The sequence below is a fragment of the Harpegnathos saltator genome, unplaced genomic scaffold (assembly GCF_003227715.2).
Source record: "Harpegnathos saltator strain DR-91 unplaced genomic scaffold, Hsal_v8.6 scaffold587, whole genome shotgun sequence".
NCBI classification, from domain to species: domain Eukaryota; kingdom Metazoa; phylum Arthropoda; class Insecta; order Hymenoptera; family Formicidae; genus Harpegnathos; species Harpegnathos saltator.
This window is the reverse complement of record NW_020230412.1, coordinates 73,523-97,545: the sequence shown is the minus strand read 5'-3', so window position 1 is coordinate 97,545 and position 24,023 is coordinate 73,523. Positions and strand designations below refer to the sequence as shown.

At 40.3% G+C, this 24,023-nt stretch overlaps 1 protein-coding gene and 1 long non-coding RNA gene across 6 annotated transcripts; one reads left to right on the top strand and one right to left on the bottom strand.

Moving 5' to 3' along the window:
• Positions 1–3,524: 3,524 nt before the first annotated feature.
• Positions 3,525–23,610, bottom strand: Tsp5D (Tetraspanin 5D). Of its 3 annotated transcripts, none has more exons than XM_011156624.3 (5): positions 23,451–23,610; positions 13,298–13,409; positions 6,598–6,789; positions 6,228–6,410; positions 3,525–4,683 (listed from the first exon to the last, which is right to left on the bottom strand). In XM_011156624.3, the coding sequence occupies exons 2-5, from the start codon at positions 13,373–13,375 to the stop codon at positions 4,348–4,350; spliced, it is 789 nt and encodes a 262-aa protein (XP_011154926.1). In that variant the 5' UTR covers positions 13,376–13,409; positions 23,451–23,610; the 3' UTR covers positions 3,525–4,347. The 3 variants fall into 3 exon arrangements, with proteins under 3 accessions (XP_011154926.1, XP_011154925.1, XP_025159854.1); XM_011156623.3 differs by lacking the exon at positions 23,451–23,610 and adding an exon at positions 13,797–13,945; XM_025304069.1 differs by lacking the exon at positions 13,298–13,409.
• Positions 14,113–17,072, top strand: LOC112589704 (uncharacterized). Of its 3 annotated transcripts, none has more exons than XR_003113714.1 (3): positions 14,113–14,722; positions 15,607–15,708; positions 16,113–16,477. It is a non-coding gene; the product is annotated as an uncharacterized LOC112589704 (long non-coding RNA). The 3 variants fall into 3 exon arrangements; XR_003113715.1 differs by lacking the exon at positions 14,113–14,722 and adding an exon at positions 14,724–14,792 and having other exon boundaries at positions 16,113–17,072; XR_003113713.1 differs by lacking the exon at positions 14,113–14,722 and having other exon boundaries at positions 15,349–15,708; positions 16,113–17,072.
• Positions 23,611–24,023: the final 413 nt, after the last annotated feature.

Sequence of the window (24,023 nt, the reverse complement as noted above, 5' to 3'; positions counted from 1 at the left end):
AAAACCATGTGGAGGGAAGAAATTATCAAGCGTTGTCAGAACTGAGGTAATACATACATAATCATTAGACCTGATAATGTTTCGAAACCGTCGTCGTATATCTATCACACACGGTAACACATGTGTCCACATTACCATTGACTCATCAGCGATACAGGACAGCTCATACATACACCGAGGTCAGGCAAAATTGCGCGTTTCTTTACGTCGCACGAAAATATGCGCAAGCGGCGATATGCAGAAATATTTTTCTTTCGCCCACTCCCGAACACCGATAGAGGGAACAAATAAATATCGCTTGATACCGTAAAAAATATACATTGTAACCCTGCGTCGTAGTAGCCATTCGTCGTCAACGTCGACGTCGGCCACTAGTTTCTGTTTCTCAGTCGACTATTCGACCGAATCCGACTTTCACCGGCAGCTGACAATATTGGTGTGCGGGATTTTTTTGATTCAGTGAGAGGATCGAGATCGATTCTCGAAACAATCGATTCCAGATGCGCGCGCATCTGTTGCTGCTTTTGCTCTTCGTGAGCACCGTGTCAGCGCGTGCTCGAAGTAGACGGAACGTCGAGGTGAGTGCATTCCTCATTTTCGCGAATTCGCACAACGCGAATTATTAATGTCACAAAACGGTGACAGTTATTTCGCTGACAATAGACTGTTGATAACGTCCCGAGTGTGTGTGTGCATGCGAACGCGACTATACGCAGCTATTACTCTTCTTGTATTTTTATTAATTTTTATCAGTAAATTCTATGAGAAACAATAACCGCTCTGGCAGAATTATTTTTAATCGTGAGTCACATTGTTGAAACTTTGCATTTGAAATAAATCTATTCAGCAAGTGAAGCAAATATGTTTTCTTTTCTTTTTATCTCTTTTAAATCCTTGTATGAATGAAAACTCATTTTTGACTCGATATTTTTTTACAGACGACAGATCCTATAGCCAATCCTACAAACGAAACTAATCATAAAGTTACGGAAAGGGACGTTAGCGATGGAAATACAGATATTATTCATAAATTAGTAAACAGCTGTATAAAAGAGATAAAACGAATAATTTTAACTATCTGGAATATTATATCGCTACCTCTAGAGCCAGTCGGGTCTATTGTAAAACTTATAATATATATAGTAAGACTTATAATAAGACTTATAATACATATAGTAAGAGTCATTTATTTTCGTAGTTCACAATCAGACCTTATCTCACTTCATAACTCTTGATATATCGAGATATAACATTATTTTTATTTGTGTACAGTTCAAATCCCTAATAAGTACGACATTTAAACAAATGGTTGGTCAAATATTTCCTGACCTAATATCTTCTTGAGAACTGCCAACGCCAAAAACATCTTTTATATCCTAGTAAGTAACTTGCAGAGATGTAAAGAGGAAGAATGTAGATTAAGAAGACTTTTATTTATCGTTATTAAACAAAGACGAAAGTCTATCCGATTCGCTCTGTTCGATCGTACTATTAAAAAATGAGAAAGTTTGTTTGATCCGTCATTGATACTGCCGGAAAGTAAAAGTCCCTCTCTCTCTAATTTAATAATTCTATTATTTAAATATAAAAAATTACCTGCTACGTTATATGCTATCGGAAGATTAAAAGCTTAGCTAATCCGTTGTTGAATCGTATTGCTTGAAGATAAAAGATGTCGTTGACTAATACCAAGTATTGCTAAATAATATCACAACCTTGATTTTTCAACAAAGACGGTGACAGATTGTAGAAAAGATTTTAAAATCAATAAAAATAAAAGTTGTACATTTTAAATATATATCATAATAATGCTGGAACACAACATGGTGTTCGAAAAGCGATCCGTTTGTGAGAATTCAAGAGGTATTCGTGTCTCTCTCTGTCTTTCATATACAATTCAATAAGAAAAGATTATCAGCAAATATGATAAAGTATTAACAATGTCAAATTTCGTATTAATAACGTCATTATCAGAGATGTCATTAATCACGTCTTATTCTGTTTACTTGATAATTTTTTTTCTTTTTTTCATGCTTAACTTTTATTTAAGAATTAATGAAGCATAAAATGATATTTTTCTCTATGTAGCAGTAAAAACCGCTTATTCAAAATTCAAATCTTATTTAGCTGAAGCTCAAGCCATATACTTGGCGAATATTTACGCTATATACCATCGCCAGATAATTCGTTCACCGCGTTTTATTGGATTCAACAGATCGATTTTTCGATCTTTCGATCTTTCGATTTTACTTCAAAGTGTTGCTTCAAAATATTCACTACGGGACGCAAGCACTTGTACTGACAAATTCAAATCGCAGTACACGATTTAATCCAATATTACAGCCGTTCACTGAATAATTGATTCGCACTTTCAGATCTTTGTCAGATTTGATAGCATATAACAACGAAATCCAGAATTTTACTGAACACTGAATAAGTTATAGTAAGCACAATATGGCGGCCTAAGAAGACCTTTACTTCTCAGAAGGTACAACTTTCTCTCACAATAGCAAGTCTGTAAATATTACAGATCTGTAATATGTTAAATATTGTTGATAATAATTTATTGAACATTAAATTGTTATGATTAATTTGAAAATTAATCGGTTATTTACATATTATGTTTCTATTTAGCATGTTTCTCTAAGATGTAATTGTTTGTTAGAGATCAATATCTTTTATAATCAATAATTTGTGCAATAATTGCTAATAATAATTTATTAGACAATAAATTGATTGTTATAAAAAACCTAAAAGTTAATCAATTATTTATTATGTCCTTAAGAGATAATTGTTTGTCAGAGATCGATATTTTTTATAACCAATAATGTAGACGACATTATTTTTGTTTAATTATTTGCACAATTTTTTATACACATTTCTACAAAAATGTACAATCCGGAAGTTTCTACCTTCGTATAGTATCGATATCTTGCAATGCCAATAGACTTGTGACTTTATTTTTACACGTAAGTCAAAGAGAGATGATGTATTGTAGAAAAACACGACCAGTTTTTTATCGTATAAATATATTATTTGTAATATAATAATAATAATATATTCAATACATAATACATCACTGTCGCCTTAACATTTCAATTCTGCGGAGTGTATACAGTCTTTAACATCATTATAATTATCATATCCAATCAATTGTTCCATCGACATCAGATAATATATGAAAGAATAACAGTTTACTTTAATTTAGTCAGCTTATACATTTATACGTACCTACATTTATATCATAGAGACAAAGTTGTAACGAATTATTCATGCTTACGATATTGAAGATATTTCAATAATCTATGATCTCTATTGAGTATTCGACTAAAATCACATAATCACATGCATACTCACCGCCTAACTGCTCTTAATTATATAAACTTTGAAAGTCGATATTACATGATGTGTGATTAAGCAAGCTGTTGCAAATATCGGAAATTGATTGCTTCTCGCGAATGAGTATCGAGCACATAGCGATTAGAGACAACCTCGTTACAACGAAAATAGAATGAACACTTGTCCCGTTAGAAAAGGACATCTCAATTTAACGGTCGATCTTATAATATTCTCGTCGATTACATAAATTATTTTCATGTATAAATTAACTTTTCTGCTGTCAGATTCTCTACCTACTCGATTATCTAATAAATACTGGTTATGGGGACCCATGGATCATCGCGTCGCTTACATTTGTAAGCGTTGCAATTAAGAATGGCGATAATTGTTAACGGCAGAGTCAAACGATCATTAGAAGTCGCGGTAATTAATCGTCGGAAATTAAAAATCACCGAAAAACAAATACGTACATATATGTATATGTACATGTGTGTGCGTGTGTGGGTGTGTATGTTGCCAAAAGACCTAAACTATGAAGAAGATAGCTTGTAGAACCGTCGATTAAATATCTATCATACTTTTGGTACACGGCGGAAATGTTTTGGTCAACTGCAGCTCACTATGTTGTTTTTTATTTACCTATGTAAAAGACTCACCTCCTCCTCCCCCCGCCCCTGCTCACCCACCCTACCGCCCTTCGTGCGTAGATACGTTCGTAGGGCAATGTTCGCTGGTCCGTGAACGATTTCTCCTAACGAATTTCCGTCCCTCTTATCGCGTCGCCCCTTACCGTTTATAATACGTGCGAATTTTAACGCGGGATCGCAAGCGAAAGGAACCGCGACGTCGTGGTCCTCCTACCCGCGGGGAAGGAGGAGGGCCTATCGCGCGAAGACAGTCCCGAAAAGGTCTCGTCATGTCGTTCCCGCGCGGGACACGCGACGGGAGTCGAGAAGGGTATGTTCTCCGATCTCAGACGGTGGTCTCGTCCAAGACCGGATCGAGATTCTAGGTGTTGGTGGTGTCGTAGCTCTTGTACGTGTGCGAGGACCTCTTGTGTCTGACCGTGCAGAAGAGTATCATGCTGGCCACCTGGCCGAACAGCTGGAGGAACGCGACGACCAGGCCGACCGTGCCCACCACGTGGAGTCTGGTGACCAGCCACGTCTGGATGGCGGAGGCACAGCCCTCCTTGTACCAGAGCTCCTTGTTACGACCCTCCGGATCCAGCCGGCCGCAGTAGCGTTCTCTTTGCATGCAGCACGAGTCTGGCACGCGGTCCTCCTCGGGCCACGCTTCGATTTGGAACCAGTCCGTGTAGTCGCGCACGCCGCAGCAGTGAAACTGAAAGCGCAGGGGACGTCTGAGAGTGTGACAATCAGGATGACTTTGAAGATTCGAAGCTTCGAGAAAATTCGAAGATTCGAAGTTAACGTCAAACGCTCGAATTCTCTCCGAAATTCCGAAATCTCCGAAGTTGTCGAACAGGCTTATTGTATTACGAAACATAATTTACCCATTTCAAGAAATACATACACATTATAGGGCTGTTAAACATTCGACAACTTTGAAGATTTCCAAACTTTAGAATTTCGAAGATTCCCAAGTGGAACAAAAAATCATGATGACATCAAAATGACAAGAAAATGACCGAATCATGATGAGAAAAAGAGTTTTCCTCATCATTTTGACGTCATTACGATGTCATCAAGATCTTTTGTTCTGTCTGGGTTCCTGCAAGAGCCCAGGCAGAACAAGAAATCATGATGACATCAAAATGACGTCAGAATGATGAGGAAAACTCATTTTTCCATCATTACTCGGTCATTTTCTCGTCATTTTGATGTTATCATGATTTTCCGTTCTGCTTGGGAGATTTCTACCTAACCAACTGCTCTCTCAGTAATCCCGTGTGAATATTAATGCATCTGTATGCTCAGATGAATATTTCCGATTGCGGTAACAAAGATAACGTTTTTCTCATCACCGAGCTTTTTCGTCTGCTCTCTACTCAACAAATCCCCATTTAATCGCACAACAACAGTTCAAATACATAAACTGAGATTTCGTCACGTACGTTCGTTTCGTTGAGTCGGTAACTTGTCAACAGAAGCGCAACACGATCTGCTACGCTCCGTCAGTACAGCTGAATTTCCTGTTACTCGAGCACCAGACGAAAACTCGACTGTGGGAATGGAAAGATCCTGCAGAGGATTCTACTCATGCCTGTTCCTACCAACTTTGATTAACTTAACCGGCTGGTTATCGACCAGTCACATCTGTCGTTAATCAGAAGTGAGAAAATGCGATTGGTCAATTCGAATGAAATAACCAGCTGGTTGAGTTAACCACAGTTGGTAAAAAGGGCATCAATCAATCACTCCCAGTCATCCCAAGCTTTAACAAAGCTGTATGTTCAGACGAGTATCTTCAGTCGCAGCGAGACAAAGCAGAGACATCATTCCTCGCGCATCTCCGAATTTTCGTCTGATTCGCATTCAGTCGCACAAACTGTGAGATCTTTTCCCGCATACAAATTCGCGTCAGCAGCTTGCTGACTTGGTAGCTTGAGAAGCTTGAACTTCGTCAGTGCAACTGAATTTTCTACTTGCTGGAAAGCAGACAGAAGCTCGGTTGCAGGAACGAAAAGATTCTCCTGGAAGGTTTCTACTCAGTCAATAGCTCTCGGTTATTTCGACCTAGTTTTGACACAGCTGTATCTTCGAACGAATGTTCACGATCGCAGCGACAGGGATATCGCTTCTCGTGAGCGGACTCCTTTCCGTGCAGCAAAGCGATCTGATCGGAGCGGTCGCCAATCTGCCGGCGCCCGCTAACATTTGTTTATTGCTGATTAGGGCTTTGTTGATTAGGGCTGTGATGCGAACCTCCGTGTGTATGTGGTCCCACACAGCAGGCAGTGTTCCCGGTTCCCTGGTGATATTGTAATGCTTCTCGATGCCGTACAGCAGTTCCTCCTTCAGGCTGCGCGCAAGGTGTTCCCTGAACACGAACGCCAGGGTGCCCAGCATAAACTCAGCGAGGAACATGAGTATCACCAGGCTGAAATACTGCAAGGACGTCGGAGGCCCGATTAGCGCGCGGCAGGTCTTAGCGTGCGAGCCGCTAATAATAATAAAGAATAATCAAGGCGATCGCGGAATAATCAACGTGACGCAGTTTGCATGCGCCGCACGCGCGGCGCCGGCCTCCAGCCAGCGTCGGGCGCGTTTTTACAATGGGTCACGCTGTACCAACCGTGATTAGCATGCATCTCGACTGGAACCACGCGCCGCAGCATCCGAAGAAGGCGATGACGAATGTGACGCATCCCGCGGCGAGCAGCAGCGAGTCAGCCGACGCGAAGCTGTACTGCGGCACCAAGGTCGCATATCCGGAATAAGCCAGTCGCAGCCAAAGGCCCGCACCCAAAATTCCGCAAGCGCATAACTGTAAAACAAATTGCACGTATCAGTCGGCAGCGGGAAACACGTGCTCTCGCTGTACTCTCGCGCGCACTTGTCCGGCTGAATGCGTCCGCCGCACCGGCGGAAGAGGAAAATTCTCCGTCTCGCGTAGCCGGGGATTATAATTTTTAGCGATTTATAATTTCTTTCTCTCTCTGCTCATAATTGCTTGTAATTAGGATTGGGTAGGAACTCGTTACTTGTAACGAAGTTACAGTTACAGTAATTCTCTTTTTTTGGTAACTATAACTTAACTTCATTCCGTTTTTTCATCTATAACTGTAACTTAACTTAGTTACATTTATTTGATAACTAGTAATTAATTTAATAGTTAATTTAGTAGTTACTTTATATATTTCAAATTTAAATTTCTGACAGACTAGCACGATAACGCGACTTGCGATGCTTGATATTCAATAAGCATACAGTTGTTCTGGCTGCATTTGGAAAACGCGCCATTGCGTCATCTATCTTTATCGTTCATTAGATGGAAAACAAGGATAAAATGACGCAATCGCGCTGATAGTCTCCTCTCCAAACGCAACCTGTATTTCTTTCAAAAAAATTGTACGCCTATTGGATATTTCCGTTGCGTGTCGCCAATCCTTATTTGTTAACATAACCTGCGTTCAGCGTAAAGTGCGCTGCGTGGTTTCAGTTATGTAAAAAATTCAAGCAATACATAAAACATCTCAATCTTCGGAGAAGAATTGTAAAATGCCATGGCCAGCATATGCAGACATATTTGAGTTATAGCAAAAACTTGGAAACGAGAACAAGTGGGCATTTCTCTTCCCAGTTGTTATTAATAGTCTTAAAGAATAAATATAAATTGCTTATTTAAATTAATGAATCTAATTTGCAAAAATTATATACAATATAATTTTATAGGAATATATAATAATCAAGAAACTACTTTTATATATAATAAAATTGAGAGAACTTACACAATTACGAAATTTAATATAATAGCACAATTATTGTAAAAAAATAACTGGAAAGTAACGACTCGTCACGTTCTAAATAACTAAATAACTATAACTGTAATATTATTTTTGAAGGTCAGTAACTTGTAACTGTAACTAGTTACTTTTTCAGTGAAAGAAACTGTAACTGTAACTAGATACTTTTACAAAGTAACTTTCTCAACCCTGCTTATAATTTCTTTTTTTACCGTGTGATTTGACTTATTCGTTACATTCGGAGAGAAAATCGCTGATCCTGCGAAGATTTTCGGAGATATGTCTCCTCGTTGTCCTGACAAAAAATGACGGTACATGTGAAGTTCTTATCATCAATATTGTAATAACAAAGATATTCCTTTATGAAATAATTTTTTCTTATCGTAGCACATATGGTATATAAAAAAATATTTGTATAGCAAATTATTTCCATAGAATAGCTCTAGTTTCTCTCGTTATATGATAATGTAAAACAGACTTGATTTATTTATGTAAATATTATGTCGCTGAAATTTTCGTTTCCAGCACCGACTATATTACATTCCCATGATTCTAATAAAAAAGTGACAGTAGTAATATATGTACGTAATGGCTGACCATGAAAATGGCACTATAATGACTGACTACGAAAATAGTTTTCCTGCCTGTCATTATGCGATTATAGTCACTTTTTCTCGTTCGGTTTCGTCTCTTTTCCTGCTACATCCAAATTAGTTCGTCGGAAACATCTCATTCTCCATCGTTAATCATTTGTCTGTTCTAACGTACGATGATTGCAATTAAGAACATCGGGGAGATCCTTATCGCGTGCCGTCTCGTCACGCGAGTTCACTGGGTCAATGTCGCATTATTATTACGTTGCTTTGTTCACTTGGCTTGATAATGCGAACCTTTCGGCGCATAGAAAAAACACTTATGAAAACGAGAGAAAGAGAGAGAGAGAGAGAGAGAGAGAGAGAGAGAGAGAGAGAGAGAGAGAAAGAGAGATCGGTTGTGTGATCAGTAAATTATAAGTTAGAAAGTATCGCACGACTTTCCTAATCATTAACGTGAAAGGAAAATCGGACGGCTACTTCGCCGTGCGTTCTTTATACGAGACTCGTTTGCAACTCAAAACGAAAGAGAGGGAGAGAAAAAAATTCGTTGGAAAACTTTTATTTGCCGATACAAATTTGCTCGTATAATAATAACCCAATTCGAAGTATCTCGAGAACGAAATCACGCGAAGCAGTTCCATGAAGGTCAATGAAGTGCGTTGAACGTCAATTCGGTCGCTCGCGGATACATGTATAACGGAGAATTGGCTTGTCGTTCACCTACTAAGTTATTCGCAAATAGAGAAAGAGGAAGAGAAAGGGAGAGAGAAAGAGAGAGAGAGAGAGAGAGAGAGAGAGAGAGAGAGAGAGAGAGAAAGAGAGAAACTCGGGGCCCACGTCGCAAGGAGTATAGAATTGCTAAGCAAACCAGTAGGCAACCCGCTGCACCTACCAGGTAAGAGTATAAAGATCATCAGTCCTGTGGAATTTAGTATACACGGAAAAGTTTGCTTTTTAACAACCTTCTGTCTTTAAATTTTGTGTCAAATCAGCATAAACGGTTACTGAAGAAACGTATAGTTTCAGAGAAAAGCCTAACATACTCCATTGATTTATATGCATATAGATAAAACATATAGAGACAACTGTAAATTATAAGATTAATATTTATTATATACCTGATATATATAAAATAAATAATAATATAATATACAAATCAGCGTGAAGCTTAGTTTACTGCTTCGAGAACTACGTGATCAATTTTAATCATTCCGGTCTCGAGTTTCACGTGGAAGAGGCTTTTAAACTCGTGTGTCAATACTTACCCTCATTTATCCCCCTTATCAAATAAAGCGAGAATAACTTTAAAATATTAAATGAGTAAACTTTAATGATAATGACATGATAACATGTCACTATTAGTCCAACTTCCTTCGCGTTACTTTTCAGGATAAAATATATATAAATATTAATTTTATAAAATATACAGAATGTCCAGGATCTCCTGGAAACGAAAAATTGTAAAGATTAATCAGATCAAACTGGAAAGAAAAGTCAAGTACTATTTTGCAAAAATCGCAATTAATTAAAAAATGCAGTTATTAAGTTAGATATGAGTCAGATATTAACCAATAGATATGAGTATGTTAAATTTTGAACCCTGAATCTTGAACCTGCTGCTACGCACAATAGCCATCATATAATTGTAGATTAGTAGATTATATTGATTATTCTGCACAAAAATGTCTTTTACCATTTTGCAAATAAATACGCAAATTTTCAAGTTATCAATTAAAAGAGCTTCTAGATGTCGTCATTTTCAATAATTAATAACTTAATAATTATTATTTTATTTATATAATTATGATTTTTGCAAAATGGTACTTGACCCTCCTTCTCAGTTTGATCTGATTAATCTTCATAATTTTTCGTTTCCAAAAGATCCCGGACACATATATACAGTATATATATACTGTATACATATATATTCTGTGATATAGTCAAAATATAAAAAATATCGTCATTTATAATGTCAAGAGAAATTCTTTTAAAATTCTCTAGTAGTCTTGTTATTATTAAACTTTACATAGCCTACTCTGTATAATAATTAAATAATATATATATATATATATAGTATGTAAAGAATATATATTTATTATATTTTAAACATTTAGGTATTTATATCGGGTGATTAAAAATAGTCGATAATATAATCTTTCTTCAACGACCTCCGGGACCCTTATCGTGGTTACGGAGATTTTCCCAGGCTCAACATTCTTTAACAGCATCCGGTCAATGCATATTGTAATCTGTCTGACAAGGAGTCGGACTCGAGCGGCCAAGTGAATGTTGGTTTTATCCGTCTAACTCATCCAAGATAGACCCGACAAATTACAAATCCATCCAACGGTCGCAGTTGCGACATATCTCTCGTTATCGTGACATGTGAACGAACGTACGCACATATTTCTATACATGCATGCAGGTATGTGCGGGTGCTTAACATCTCGTCGCGAAATATCGCGCGATGGAACAACAGCAGTAATTTCTAAGTTGCAACCTGCACGCATACCGCAGCGTAATTAGGAAATTAATGCACTGTTACGCGACCCCGATAGCTAATTGCACAAAAGCACGTCCGTACTTTCTAATTATCGCCGATGATGCGTACGCAAACGAACGGTACACGGCTTTTTTTTGCCACGGCAAAAGAAACTTTATACAACGCGCCGTCGCATGGTGTCGCGACAGTCGCCGAATATCTTCGCCATCGGCACGTGTATGTCCTTCTATTTTGCTCTAATTGTGTCTCGACACACATTTGCTTTTCCCTGTAATTACAATATGAGTCTTAAAAGTTATAGAGATATACGACAAGGGAAAGGTTTTGATTAAAGGAGACAGAATTTCTGTTTCTTATAAACCAAATTCGGTTCTAAGTACCCGAAATTCTGTTTTCGTATGTGTGTATGTATCGTTCGAACGCTCGCTATTTAACAGCAGTAACATAAAAAGAAAAAATACAAATATACACTGAAAAAAAGAGATTGACTAAATTTATTTGATAAAAAAACAAGTCAAGAGAATTTTGATTAAAGGAAAATAAAAGTTTTTGTTGAAAGGAAACAGAATTACGCTGATTCTTAAAACAAAATAGGTTTATAAAAGACAAATTCTCTGTTTCTTCTGAACCAAACTTTCTTTTCTGTTCTTCTTCTTAATTTTTAAATTATTGTGTATATAGAAAATTGATACATATATCTTTTTTTCTTTTTTTAAGTCACCGCTTCTAAGTAGAGAGCGTTCGAACACTCTCGTCATTCGGACGCCCGTAATTTTATCGCCGATATCAAAACACATTTTTACCTAACAACCGTACGCCATATGGTTCACCTACGAGCGTTTCCAGAAGATACGCGTTGCTCATCAAGTGTACATATATAATGAGCGGCAATTAAACATAAATGATCTACGACAAACATACGAGGACGCATACTGCGCACGCGCGGAAGAAGGAAAGAAGATCGAAAAATACACGAAGGACGCGCACGTGTGCTGCCGGTGACACGGCGCATGTATAACACGAAGCGAAGTGGAATGACGTTTTATCGTTGCCTTAGGTACCGTAAGTTCATAGCTCATAGAACACGGTTCAACGTCCTATTTAAGACGTCTCATCGACAACGACGACAACGACGATGACGACGACGACGACGATGACGCGCAGCATCGTGAACGGACGTGGTCGGACGGACGGACGGACGAACGAACGGATTTCAAGTGGGACAATAAAGTCCGCACGGCAGAGTGGGAGGATAGCAATCGCCGGGGTGAGGGGCGACGCGGAATGCGGCGCGAATTACAAAAGCGCGTCGATTTAAACGGCGGCCCTGCGTGGGTCGACCGTCGTTACTGTTCGTCGTCGCCTATTGTCTCATTTCTGTCATACTCGAGTGATTGAGGCCACGCATTCGCGCACGTCACACGTGTAACGCATCGTGTTTATCCGAATTCGAGCGCTGACGAAACGAGTCCCTGTCGTTCAGGCCCGTCGAGACGGGCCTACCTGAGCGCACTTCTTTTCCGAGGCGTGCATGCGCGCGGACGAGACGCTTGTTGTGTGTGAGCAGAAGGCACCAAAATAACAGATTTATGATTCCTCAGGAAAATTAGTTTCAAACTTTTGCAACGATGTATCTTACGTCTCGAATAAGTCCGAGAAAAATCGCTGAATGAATACTTGTATTCATTAATCTCAGATAAGTAACGTATTTTATGTAAAAAAGTCATTAACAAGATACAAGTTATTTCTTGGATTAAAATACGTTAATTGTTCATTTACCAGCTTATAATTTATAATTTCTCAGGGGAATCCCCCAAAATTCTATTATAACAGTGCATCTTATATCTTTCATTGTTTCGAATAAGTCTGCGAGAAATTAGTAAATGAACACTTAACGCATTTTTTAATCTAAGAAGTAATGTACTTTATTAATTATTTTGATCCAAGAGATAACCAAGAGATAACGTGTTTTATGCAATAAAGATCATTTGAAGGAAATAAATATATAAACTTTTAACGTATTTCGTTTCAACAAAAATCATCTGAAAGAGATGAGCAAACGTTTAACGTATCTTTTCAACAACCTGTCATTTCGACCGCTCCGACTAAACATACATCGCGTTAATTATGTGTGGTAGTAGCCATCTGCATCAAAAGAGCGGCTCAGAAGTGAATCCGGACATTATGTCTGGTTGTCATCGCGATTTCTTACGGATCGGATCGCGCAAATCGCACGCGTCTCTAATCCGCTTAATTCTTATTCAACGTCGAGCTCTAAGAGAAAAAGAAACAGCCAAGGTCCAAGGAGAGGAGGGGGAGAAGGGCGATGTAGGCAAGAGAGACATTGTCCGAGTCTAACGATACGAATCGTATTTAAGTCGAACGCGCGTAATCGCGCAAGTACGCGGCAGTTCGAGTACTCGTACGCACCCAGATGAGAACGTTGAGGGAGCAGAAGACGTGCCTGATGCACGTGTATCCAGTGCGGCCCATGACCCGATCCTTCATGAAACTCTCACTCCGACAAGGCTGGCGATGTTCCCTGGAAAATGTAGGGAGAGACGTGACAACGACGTGATCCTTTTTCCGCGCGGACGCGACAGGCCTCGGCGGTGGTCTCCGCGGCGCGACCCGACCGGGAGAACCGGGCGCGAGGGAGAGAAAAAAAACAGGGGAAACACCACTCTCCGAATCTACGTAAAGTACAACGACGCACGACTTCAAGCGATCCCGGAGCTTATTCGATCCCAGCGATCGCTCGCGGCTGCGTTGCTCTCACACCGACGTAGCGCGGAAACTTTCGCCCTCCGTCGAGCGCGCCCCGAGAGAGAGAGAGAGAGAGAGAGAGAGAGAGTCTCCCGAAAAAAATTCCTCTCCCTCGTCACGAGTGGTCCGCGTAATTGTCACTGCGACAACGGCGATAACCCACCGTGCGCATCAGCGCGAGAGCCTGCTGCTGCTCGTGGTGTGCATCACGGATCACCAGGAAATACTACGTCTACCGTTCGAGGAGCACTTTGAAGAGGATAGATCGCTCGAGGAAAGGAAGAAGGGGAAGACGCGCTATTACAGAGAGAGAGAGAGAGAGGGAGAGAGAGAGAGAGAGAGAGACAGAGAGGAGAGCGAGGAGGAGAAGGAGAAATGGAGACGGGAGAGGACGAAGACGAAGAGACGCTAGGCGTGCGCTAAGCGTGGATTCCGCTGGGACGGAACGTCAACGAGGAGGATCCGGAGGATCGTGCCGGCTCACTGACTGCCGATCAGGCCGATCGACCGGACGATCGACTCGTCGGCCGAGGATCCGTTCCGGTATATCCGGGATCGAGCCGGCGCGCGCGACTGCCTGGCCGCGCGCGGCCCCTTCTGGGCCTTCTAGGTCCCCTAACGGGACAGCCGCAACAACCGAAGCCGCTCACCTACAATCTCGATCGCGACGACGACGGGCGGTGGACCGGAGGAGGTGGAGGAGGGTGACACCCACCGGGTCGAAGCCGATCGGTCGTACGTCACTTTTGCCGTGCAGGCAGCCCTTGGACGCAGTCGTGACGGGGAAGATATCGTCAAGGTCGCCGCGCGAGTGGTGCGTGTGAGCAGCGACGGTGTGCGCCGCAGAGACTCGAACGATCGCTGGAACCCAGCGAACCTATTCCGTGACTTTTCACGGCACGGTATCGTTATCGTTACGTTACCGCCGTGCGAATGTGACACACGCTGGAACGGCTGTGCGACGCAACAACATGCGACGACAACGACGACATTGTCGTTGAAAGCTGCAGAATAGATCCGCAGAGTTTGCAACTGACTTTCCCCTTCAAGAGGAAACTGCATTAACACCCAAAAAAAGGAATTCTATTTGTAAAGTGTTTTTTTCCTACAGTCTCATATACTAAGCGAAGCTTTTTACAGGAAAAGGATTCTTCTTTCGGTAAAGCGATTAAAGGGAACCATTCATCTAAAATTTATTAGGCATTATTCTAACTGTTTTCCTCCTATTTCAAGAGGATTCCTCTTATATCAATTAATTTTCCTCTTATATGAAGAATATGTTGATTTTAATGTCGGTTTTTTTCGTTCAGTCATGCTCTATCTCCAAACACGAACGAAAAAATATCCATATGTTCATGGGTCATGACTCGTGTATATATATATATATATATATATATATTACTATTCGCTATACATTATAATAATTTTTTCAAATTAACTAGCATAACCAGTAAGAATAATAATTCTCTTAAGAAAAAGATTAAATACTCTGCGTATAAGAGAAAATTTATATTAAAATCAATAAGACTTGCATTATACGTATAACATATAATCCCTCTAACTTTAAGAATAATGTGTTTATAATATTTTCCTCTTAATCTTAAAGGAATCCTCTTGCGGCCATATACGAGAATAAAATCCTCTAAAATTTAGAAGATTCCGCTTGTTCTGAAACTTTTTTTTTTTTTAGTAAAAACTCTTGGTTGATATATTCAATTAAACGAATAATTGGATTCATATTATTCAATCGCATAGATAAATGTAATTACTTGGTAGTTGCTTTTTTCGCTAACGATTTAGTAACAACGTTATTTTTTTCATAGCAGCGCGAACGATAACGTGATTGCAATTTTTGAGTAACGGTAACGGTAACGGTAATCGTTATGTGAGATCTTTGTGATTATTTTCTATGCGATAGCTGTGTAATTTATGTAATTGTTATTAATATGCGCGATTATTATTATTTCACACAGAATGGAGCTGCAGCGAATCGTGAAAGTTTCTTTGAAACTCGGCGAGAAGAATAACGGAAATCGTAACGACTCGTTGCTCCATGAGCAACGATAACGGTAACGGTAATTACTTTTCAAAATGAGTAACGGTAATGATAACTATGTAATATAATGGTGACGGTAATTGTAACGGATTACTTATAAAGTAAAAAAGTAGTTTTTCAAGGCTAAAATCATTCAGCTAAGATTAGTATGAAGTTTTTTGTCCCAAAGTTTTATCTTTACAACTTTTCGACCGCCAATCTCTCTTCAATTCTGTTTCCCCGATACGTTTTTTTTTTCTTTCCTATTTTCATCTCTGGTAAGAAGGTTTCCTTTCTTTTGTGGCCATTATGAATTACTCGATCGTGTTAACGCATCTTGGACGCTTCATTCTGCGAGATGACGTAAACGAGGAAAGAAGCTCGCGGTTGTTTCTACTGAGTGGTGCAAAAAATCTCCCGTCTAGTTGTGATTCTGTTTTTCAGGGCGAGTTATACAAATCACGATATTTACGTCAAACGAGAACACGATGATGCTGAATAGAAAACGCTGCCCGCTATTTTTTCCCATAGACCGCACTACCACCGTCGATTACGGCTTCGCGTCTTCTCTACTGGAAACTTTCGCTCCATCGATCGTTAAATCAAATCGCCGGATCGCTCGCGACGCCTGCCAATTAGCATAATTAGCGACACGAGCGATTTAACGAAGGCGAGAACGAGGCGAGAAAAATGAGACTCTTTCCCCTGCGGTCGTTCGCGCCGCCGAAGGCAGAAGCGTTAAATTTGCGGTTTGCGGAATGCAGCGCGCCGGTAACAACAATGCGAACACGCGCTAACGACATCGCTCTTATTAATAGCAACGTAAATAAAACAGTCGCATAAACGCGCGCGCACGGACGCTGCAATTTACACAAATAACTCCCCGATATCGGTATTTTTCAGCGAGAGAGAGAGAGAGAGAGAGAAAGAGAGAAAGAGAGAGAGCTGCTTCGCAACAAGCATTCAAGAGCCGACGGAAAATCTGTTATCAGCTCGTCACGCGGTTAATGTGTTCCCTGCTTCTACTTGACGCAACGAGAGAGCTGTTATCAGAATTGAATAATATTGATTCGCCTTATCAAGCGTCAGTTACGCGCACGCTCTCACGCAGAACTCCACCCACTGTCGTAATATTCGAGTCACTTGTTGCGAACACTGGCTGACCGTTTAATAAGACCGCTTCGCGGGGATCGAACCGATTAAATGAGCAGAACGGGAGGGAGAGAGGAAAAGAAAAAGCGCGAGTTGATGGGAAAGTCGGTGAAAAAGAATGAAACCGAAACGAACGCGAGCCTGACGGAAAATGTCAGCTGGCCGGTCAAATTCGAGAAGAGAGGAGAAAGAAAGCTGAATACTCATACTGAAAGCATTCAATTGTACTGAAAAATAAAAAAAAAACATTTACTCAGTGAATTTATTACTAATAATATCTCCACTTATAATAATACGTGATTGAATACTGATCGATAAGAATTTTAATTTAGTTGGCTAAACAACCGACGAATCAATCATCAAAATTAATCAATCGTCACATATACGTACGATAATGAATAATTTAATCGATGAAATTAATTATTAGAAAGTGTATGATTAAGTGAAAGTAATCAGTTGAAATAATTATTATATGTAATCATGATCTACTCCGTGTTAATTTTCATTGTTTTAGAACTTTAATTTGGTCATTCTAATCAATTTTAATCGATCAATGCCCAATGCTGTATCAATATATTCTTATATTAAAAAAAAAGTATATAATAGGTATTTTTAAATAAAATTTTTAAATAATATATATTTACATTTCTCTTTCAGAAAAGAAGATACATTTTCTTTTTCTTGGATAAAACCATAGCTTAAAAAAAGCACTCGCTTATTTTATTTAAATAAAATAAAATTAAATTAAATTAAATAATTTTGATTTAAGTAAATATGTGTTATTGGTACAAAATTTATACTTTGAATATAATAAACCAAATAAATATTTTGTATCTTTGACATATTTTTGCATCCAATGTAAGGAATATCCCGCCACGTTAGGCGGATATTTTTCCTCCAGCGGAAAAGAAAAACGCTCGCTGATTTTATCTACGTCGCACGATTATACAAGCTCCTTCGTCTCGGGATTAACCTCTAAGAACACGATAACATTTATAGTATATAATAGAGCAATCAGAGGACGGAGGAGACTCGCGTCATCGCGGTGATTCAGCACCAAGTATATTTACACGCACCTCCGGGTGCGCTCTTATTTTTATCTCGACTGGCTGTGTCACATTATTATGGAAATTCCGATATTTTTCTTTTAAGTGTCTCTCCGTTCTATTCTGGCGACACAGTCGCTGCACACATCGTGCACCTCGCGGATATAATTTTTCCACGCGATCTTCCACTACCTCGAAAACGGTCGAAAATGCGCACGACGCGGACGCGGGGTTGGACGTTGCACGAAGGAATTAATCAGCAGCCGAGATCAATTTCGGCGAACTAAATGAAAGACTGCGTGAAAATAACGTACGTCGAGGAGAGTGCGAAGGGACGTACAAACGGTCCCCCAGCCTCGACTTCCTGCCAATTGCGGGCAATTTACGATCATCTATGATCTCCCCGCTCGTCGCACCGTCCGTCGCCGCGTGAAACCGCCGCGCGGCGGACGGTGCCTAAATGTAAAAGTTAACGCGGCTCTGTTCTCCGCATCGTACTCCTCTCTTCTCCTTATTATTTTTTATCGCGAATCACCCGATCGCGTTAACACCGACGTCCTATGCGCTTTACTTCCCACGTGACTTGGTCGAGAAAAAGAATACTGAAGCGTGTTTCCTTCACGACGCAAAAATATCCTCCATGTGATTATAATCGAGAATCTTGGAAAAAACTAAAAAGAGGGATGTATCGAGGAAGGAATAAAAAATCGGCGATCGGAAATTCGTGAGAATAAAATCTTCAGGTTGTCATCGAATTTAAAATCTGAGCGCGTTACTTCGGTTGGAAGCTCTTTTCCCACGTTTCTTGCCGTTTAAAGGTACATCATCTAATGCGTTTAACATATTAATATTATATGATAGTTTAACTATGAAGAGAGAAACATGTGAAAAATGTATATTTTCTCATCGGAACAAAAGTTTTTCTTGGCGTAAAAATACATTCGTGTTGAGCATTAATCGATTGAAATTCCAGCTGCCGTGATTAGAATTTGATTATTAATTTGATTGAATTTGATAGAATTTGATTAATTCATCGAATTTACTTAGAATTTCTAATTATCTATAAAATCTATTCTGAGATATCTAATCCATAAAATTATCTATAAAATAATCTAAGGCCCAGTAGTTAATTCTTTCCGATTTTCGATAATCTTGAATCTTTATTTAAAAATCAATAGAACAATTCTCCGTTGTTATCGATGACCTCACGCTATTTATTGGACAGTTGTCGAATCCCATCACGATAGAAACTTAGTGGCTTTGAGGCCATAAAGTCGCCAATGAAATTTCATACGTTGTCAATTGTCGAAAAATGTGTATCAGACAGTGCGTATTGCATTGACCGAAACAAGTGAAAATCTGATGGAGCCGTGTCTGGAAAATACACGTGTGGAAGAACTTTCCAATTCAAGTGTCAGATGGTTTCCTTTGTGGCTTTTGCTGTTTGCGATTTAGCATTGTCATGCAACAAAATGACTTTTACGGTTGCTTTATCCAATAAATGGCCTTTTTTCCTCAATTGCATTGCTCAAACGCACTGGCGGATTCTAAGGGGGAATTTTGGGGTTAAATCCCCCCCCTTCCAAATTAAAAAAATCAGTCTTACTAGATCCATTTAAAAAATTTAGTTAAAATAATAGGTGAATCAAATTCTTATGTCTAGGATTCACTGCATCCAAACTGTCCGATTTCTGATATACAATGTCCGCTGTTGTTTGCTGAGAGTCTATTATATTAATGATTATAAAATATTATATATATCATATATATACTATATATATATATATTGATTATGAAAAACCTCAAAGTTACAGCATTATTGTATTTACAATTTTATTACCCCCCCCCCCCCGCCATTCCCTTATTATCGACGTCAGGATTCGCTAGTGCTCAAACGTATCAATCATTCTTGGTAAATCTCTATTTTAATAGTTTTACTCGGCTCCAAGAACTCATAGTACAGCACATCCTTCTGATCTCACTATATACAGAGAAGAACTTTTTTTCCGAAACGTTTGGATTTTGCCGTCGACATTGTCGGTTGACCAGAGTCTACTCATGATTTTTGCGTTTACGATTTTCATACATAATCCATTTTTCGTCACCAGTTGCGATTTTATGCACAAAATATTTTTTGTTGTCTGGCGAACAAGGTAACGCAAGGTATAGCCAATCGGCGATTTTGATTGTCAATAGTTAGCTTGTGTGGAGTCCACTTCCCTTCTTTCTGTATCTTTCCCATACGATGTAAACGATCGCAAATAGCTCTTTGACTTGCTCCCAGCTTTTTCGCAAGTTCTTGTTGTGTTTATGCCGTATTTTCATTTAGTAGATTTTGCAACTCTTAGTCTTCAAATTTTTTTGGCTGAGCGGGGAGTGATTGGTCCTGAAGATTAAAATCACCATTTCGAACACATTCAAACTAGTTTCGGCACGTGCGATCGGTTACAGTATTTTCACCATAAACAACACAACTCATTTTGGCTACTTTAGAAACATTTTTGTCTAAATGAAATGCGAAATGCATCGAATATGCTCTTTGTTGATAGCCATCGCAAACACTGATTACTTGAAGTTATGTGCATCAAACGCCAAACTATATGTCATTTCGAAAAGTTAAATGTTAACACTTTAAAACCGCAAAAGAGCGGGAAAATATTTCAATTTCAAATTTTGCTCCAAGCTATGTAAATTTCATCAGAAAGAATTAACTACTAGACCTAATGAATGTAATGTTTGAATGAAAAGAACACATTTGGATCTTCAGCGCAATCTCAACGATGAAAGAAAGCATACGGTTCTCGTCACGGTGATTTGGAATCTGCTGGTATGATCAGGTGTCGATATGAGCAGGAGATGACGATTATACAAGAACCATCGCGAAATATCGCGCACGGTGAAGCGATCGTTAATCTTAAAACCACATGCCGAGACACGCACGCCCTTCGTCGAACAAGGGCCTAGATAGGCGCAAATCCAGGCGGTCGAAACCCTCTTGATCCCTCGCACATATACGTGATCGGTTTCTTAATCGCCGCATTAAGAGAGAAAGAGAGAGCTTTCTTTTTTCGCCCGGTAAATTCGTCATTGATATTCTCCCGTCGTCCCACCGGAGTATCTCGCGTTTGTTAAAGCTTGCCTGGGAACGACGTTCTCCCAATTTCTTCATTTATGTTGCGTACGCAGGCAGGTAAAGCGGCCATAACATTTACTGAGCCCAGAGTCATCTTTTAGATGAATTTTTCTATCACACGCGATCACTCGGATTAGTCAAGAAAATAGCAGCGACATCTCCCATATTGTTGCTTCTTCATATACAATTTTATCTTTTACCTCGCGAGCGCCACTCTCTCTGATCGTTAGATGTTTCAGTTAATTTTGAGGGTTGACAGTGAACGGATTACTTCTAAAGATAAGTCTCTTTTCTACCGTGGAGTCCACTTATTGCCAAGAAGATGGGGAAAGGTTGCAGCTAGCGGTGGAAAATACTGTGATTGAGAAATAATTTAAATAATAAACAATAAACAATCCACTCATCGTCGACCCTCAAAATTAACCGAAGCACTTAATATTTTCCTGAAACTTCGTCGATCAATAACAAACTCTTGTATCATCTATAATAATTAACGATTATGGAAACGTGACTAAAATATATTCAAGGAAAATAGAAAAATAAAAAACATAATAATTACAGAGCAGGAAATAATCGCACATATCGCGTAGACGCGCTTAAGGGTTGGAATGAGGCGCTTCCGATTGCACGGCAGCCGCAATTTCTCACTCGCGCCTTCGTGCCTAATTTTCAAGAATTCCGGACGCTGATGACTCGAGGAGCAGCGAGGCCGGTCGTAGGAAAAAATGCGTCGGAACTCACACGACCATGCGATGATATGCGCATAATTTCCCACGAATCGCACGGGGTGAAAGTAATGCACGAGGAGGGTACGACGGGATCTTCGCGGAGGAAAGCGTCGATTCATTGTTCCGTCGCGAGACGCATGGGAAGAGAAATCGACGAACGGGCTGTTCGCACGATCGATTTCCTGGCATTCGCCATAATCGCGAACTGTATCGGCCCGATGGCGCATTTTCTACCTCTGCGCGGCAGAGAAGAAAGAGAAGCAGAAAAGATGGCCGAGATTTCGCGCGGCGAATCGACGACGACGACGTTAACGTCGACGCCGGCGTCTAGATTGTCGCCGAAATTTACGTGAGACGATCTCGCGGGACCGTGAAACTTTCTTCCCATTGTTACGAAATAATGGAACGGCCCCCCACGCTTGCACGCGCGTCGATTCGGCAGATCGCCTGATTTACGTAATTACGCGTGCAATCGAATGTTATAATGGGACTCGCGCGCCGGTAAACCCGCTGACGGTCGCAATCGCGAGATCGCGACGATTCGCTGGCAACGTATTAATCTCCTTCGCCGAGGCCTAAATCATCTCGTTGAGGCTGATGAGGCCATGAGATACGCGACGGTATTAATGCGGGCGCTAACGTGATGATTTTCCGACGCGACCGCGAGCGATTCGACGCGATGGATTCCGCTCTCGACCTTCGCACGCGATATTCGAGAATGACAGACAGGCAGTTTTATGTATTTAATCCTGGAATAAAGCGCCCCTTTCCAGGTACACAATGAATTCAGTGCGTTGTAAAAAATAACTTACGAAAGAGAAAGAGAAAGAGAGGTTGCAAATTAGAAATTGTTTATTTCAGTCCTAAGGCGAATTCTCTAAAAAAGAAATTTAAAACTACGTCTGACAAATTTTCAGTGACGCAAGCGATTGACAATAACTTACACCGGAGAACGTACAAAAAGAGAGAGAAAAAATTGAGTTAAAAAAATTCAACTGAATTAAATTAAGAATTGAGCCAAGACTAAATAAAAAAACTAAAAGCCATCGAGATCCAAGAGTTAAGTAAAATAAAAATAGAGTAGGAGGTAACCAAATTAATCAGAACAAAAACGATAATTAAGAGAGAAGGGGGTAGATATTGCAAATTGAAAATATCAATCTCAGAGAATATGTGTGAATGACATCAGGTCAAAGTTTTTAATCTTCGGCGTTTATCGAAGGAAAATCACGCGATCGAAGAAGCGAGCGATTGCAGGAAACAATAATTTACGAGCGCAGGATTTCTCGTAATACAATCGCGTAATTTTATCCGCGCATGCATTATCACGTCGTCGTCGTTGTCGTCGTTTATCGTGCAGATATCGTTCATGCGTTCTCAAACGATACTACCCGGCACGATTCAGGTTATGCTTGTAGTAAGCAAAAAAAGAAGCGCGGCGCGCGCTTCTCCTGCTGTATTCGCGAATCGTTTGACATCAATCGCTGTCGACTTTGTCGTTTGCGTTTCAGCGACAACGCGGGATGATCTTATCGTTCGAGAAGGCGAATTCCAAACTCATGTCACACTCGCGGACACGCTAATTGGGAGAGGATTGCTTGTTTCGCGTCGGACAAGTGACAGTCGAAAATCGCGGTGCGAAAAACGAGCGGTCGATTATCCGAGAACAGCGCGGCGCCGTAAACGAAGTATGTATAATCGCGATCACACTCTGATCACTCACAGATAGAACGAAGAAGGTCATCCGCCTTACAACCTGCGGTGAGCTGTCACGAGCTCTTGGTCGACGGGTAGCTCACGAGAATTCATGGAAAACCAAGTTAAAGGTCGACTCGCTTCGCTTTGGCTCGCAGCAGCTTTCACGGATCGACTGCGAGGCACCGGCTCGCGGGAACAACCGTTCTCCGTTCATGCGAGAGCCGGTACCAGGATCGCCATCTGACGGTTGCACCATAGCCTCCTCGATGTGAAGTCACTCGGAGTGCTCTGGCTGCTGCTCGAGTCCATAGTCTCTCTGACGGAGGAAACCGGCCTCGAAGGGAATCCTACGGCCCTTCGACCGCAGGATTTCCTCGTGGCGAGGACAGGACTGCGGATTGCTGAGAAATGACGCGGAGAGCTAAAGTCTCTTCGTCGCGTCCGGAACATACAAATTTTATTTCCAAGGGATCACATAATTAGATAGACAACTCTTGCAGAAATTGATTACTGGCTGAAATAAATTGGCCAGTTCTTTTGGCGTAAAAACCGCCGTTAAATTGATCGTACTAGTTACATCGGAACTCGGAATAAATCA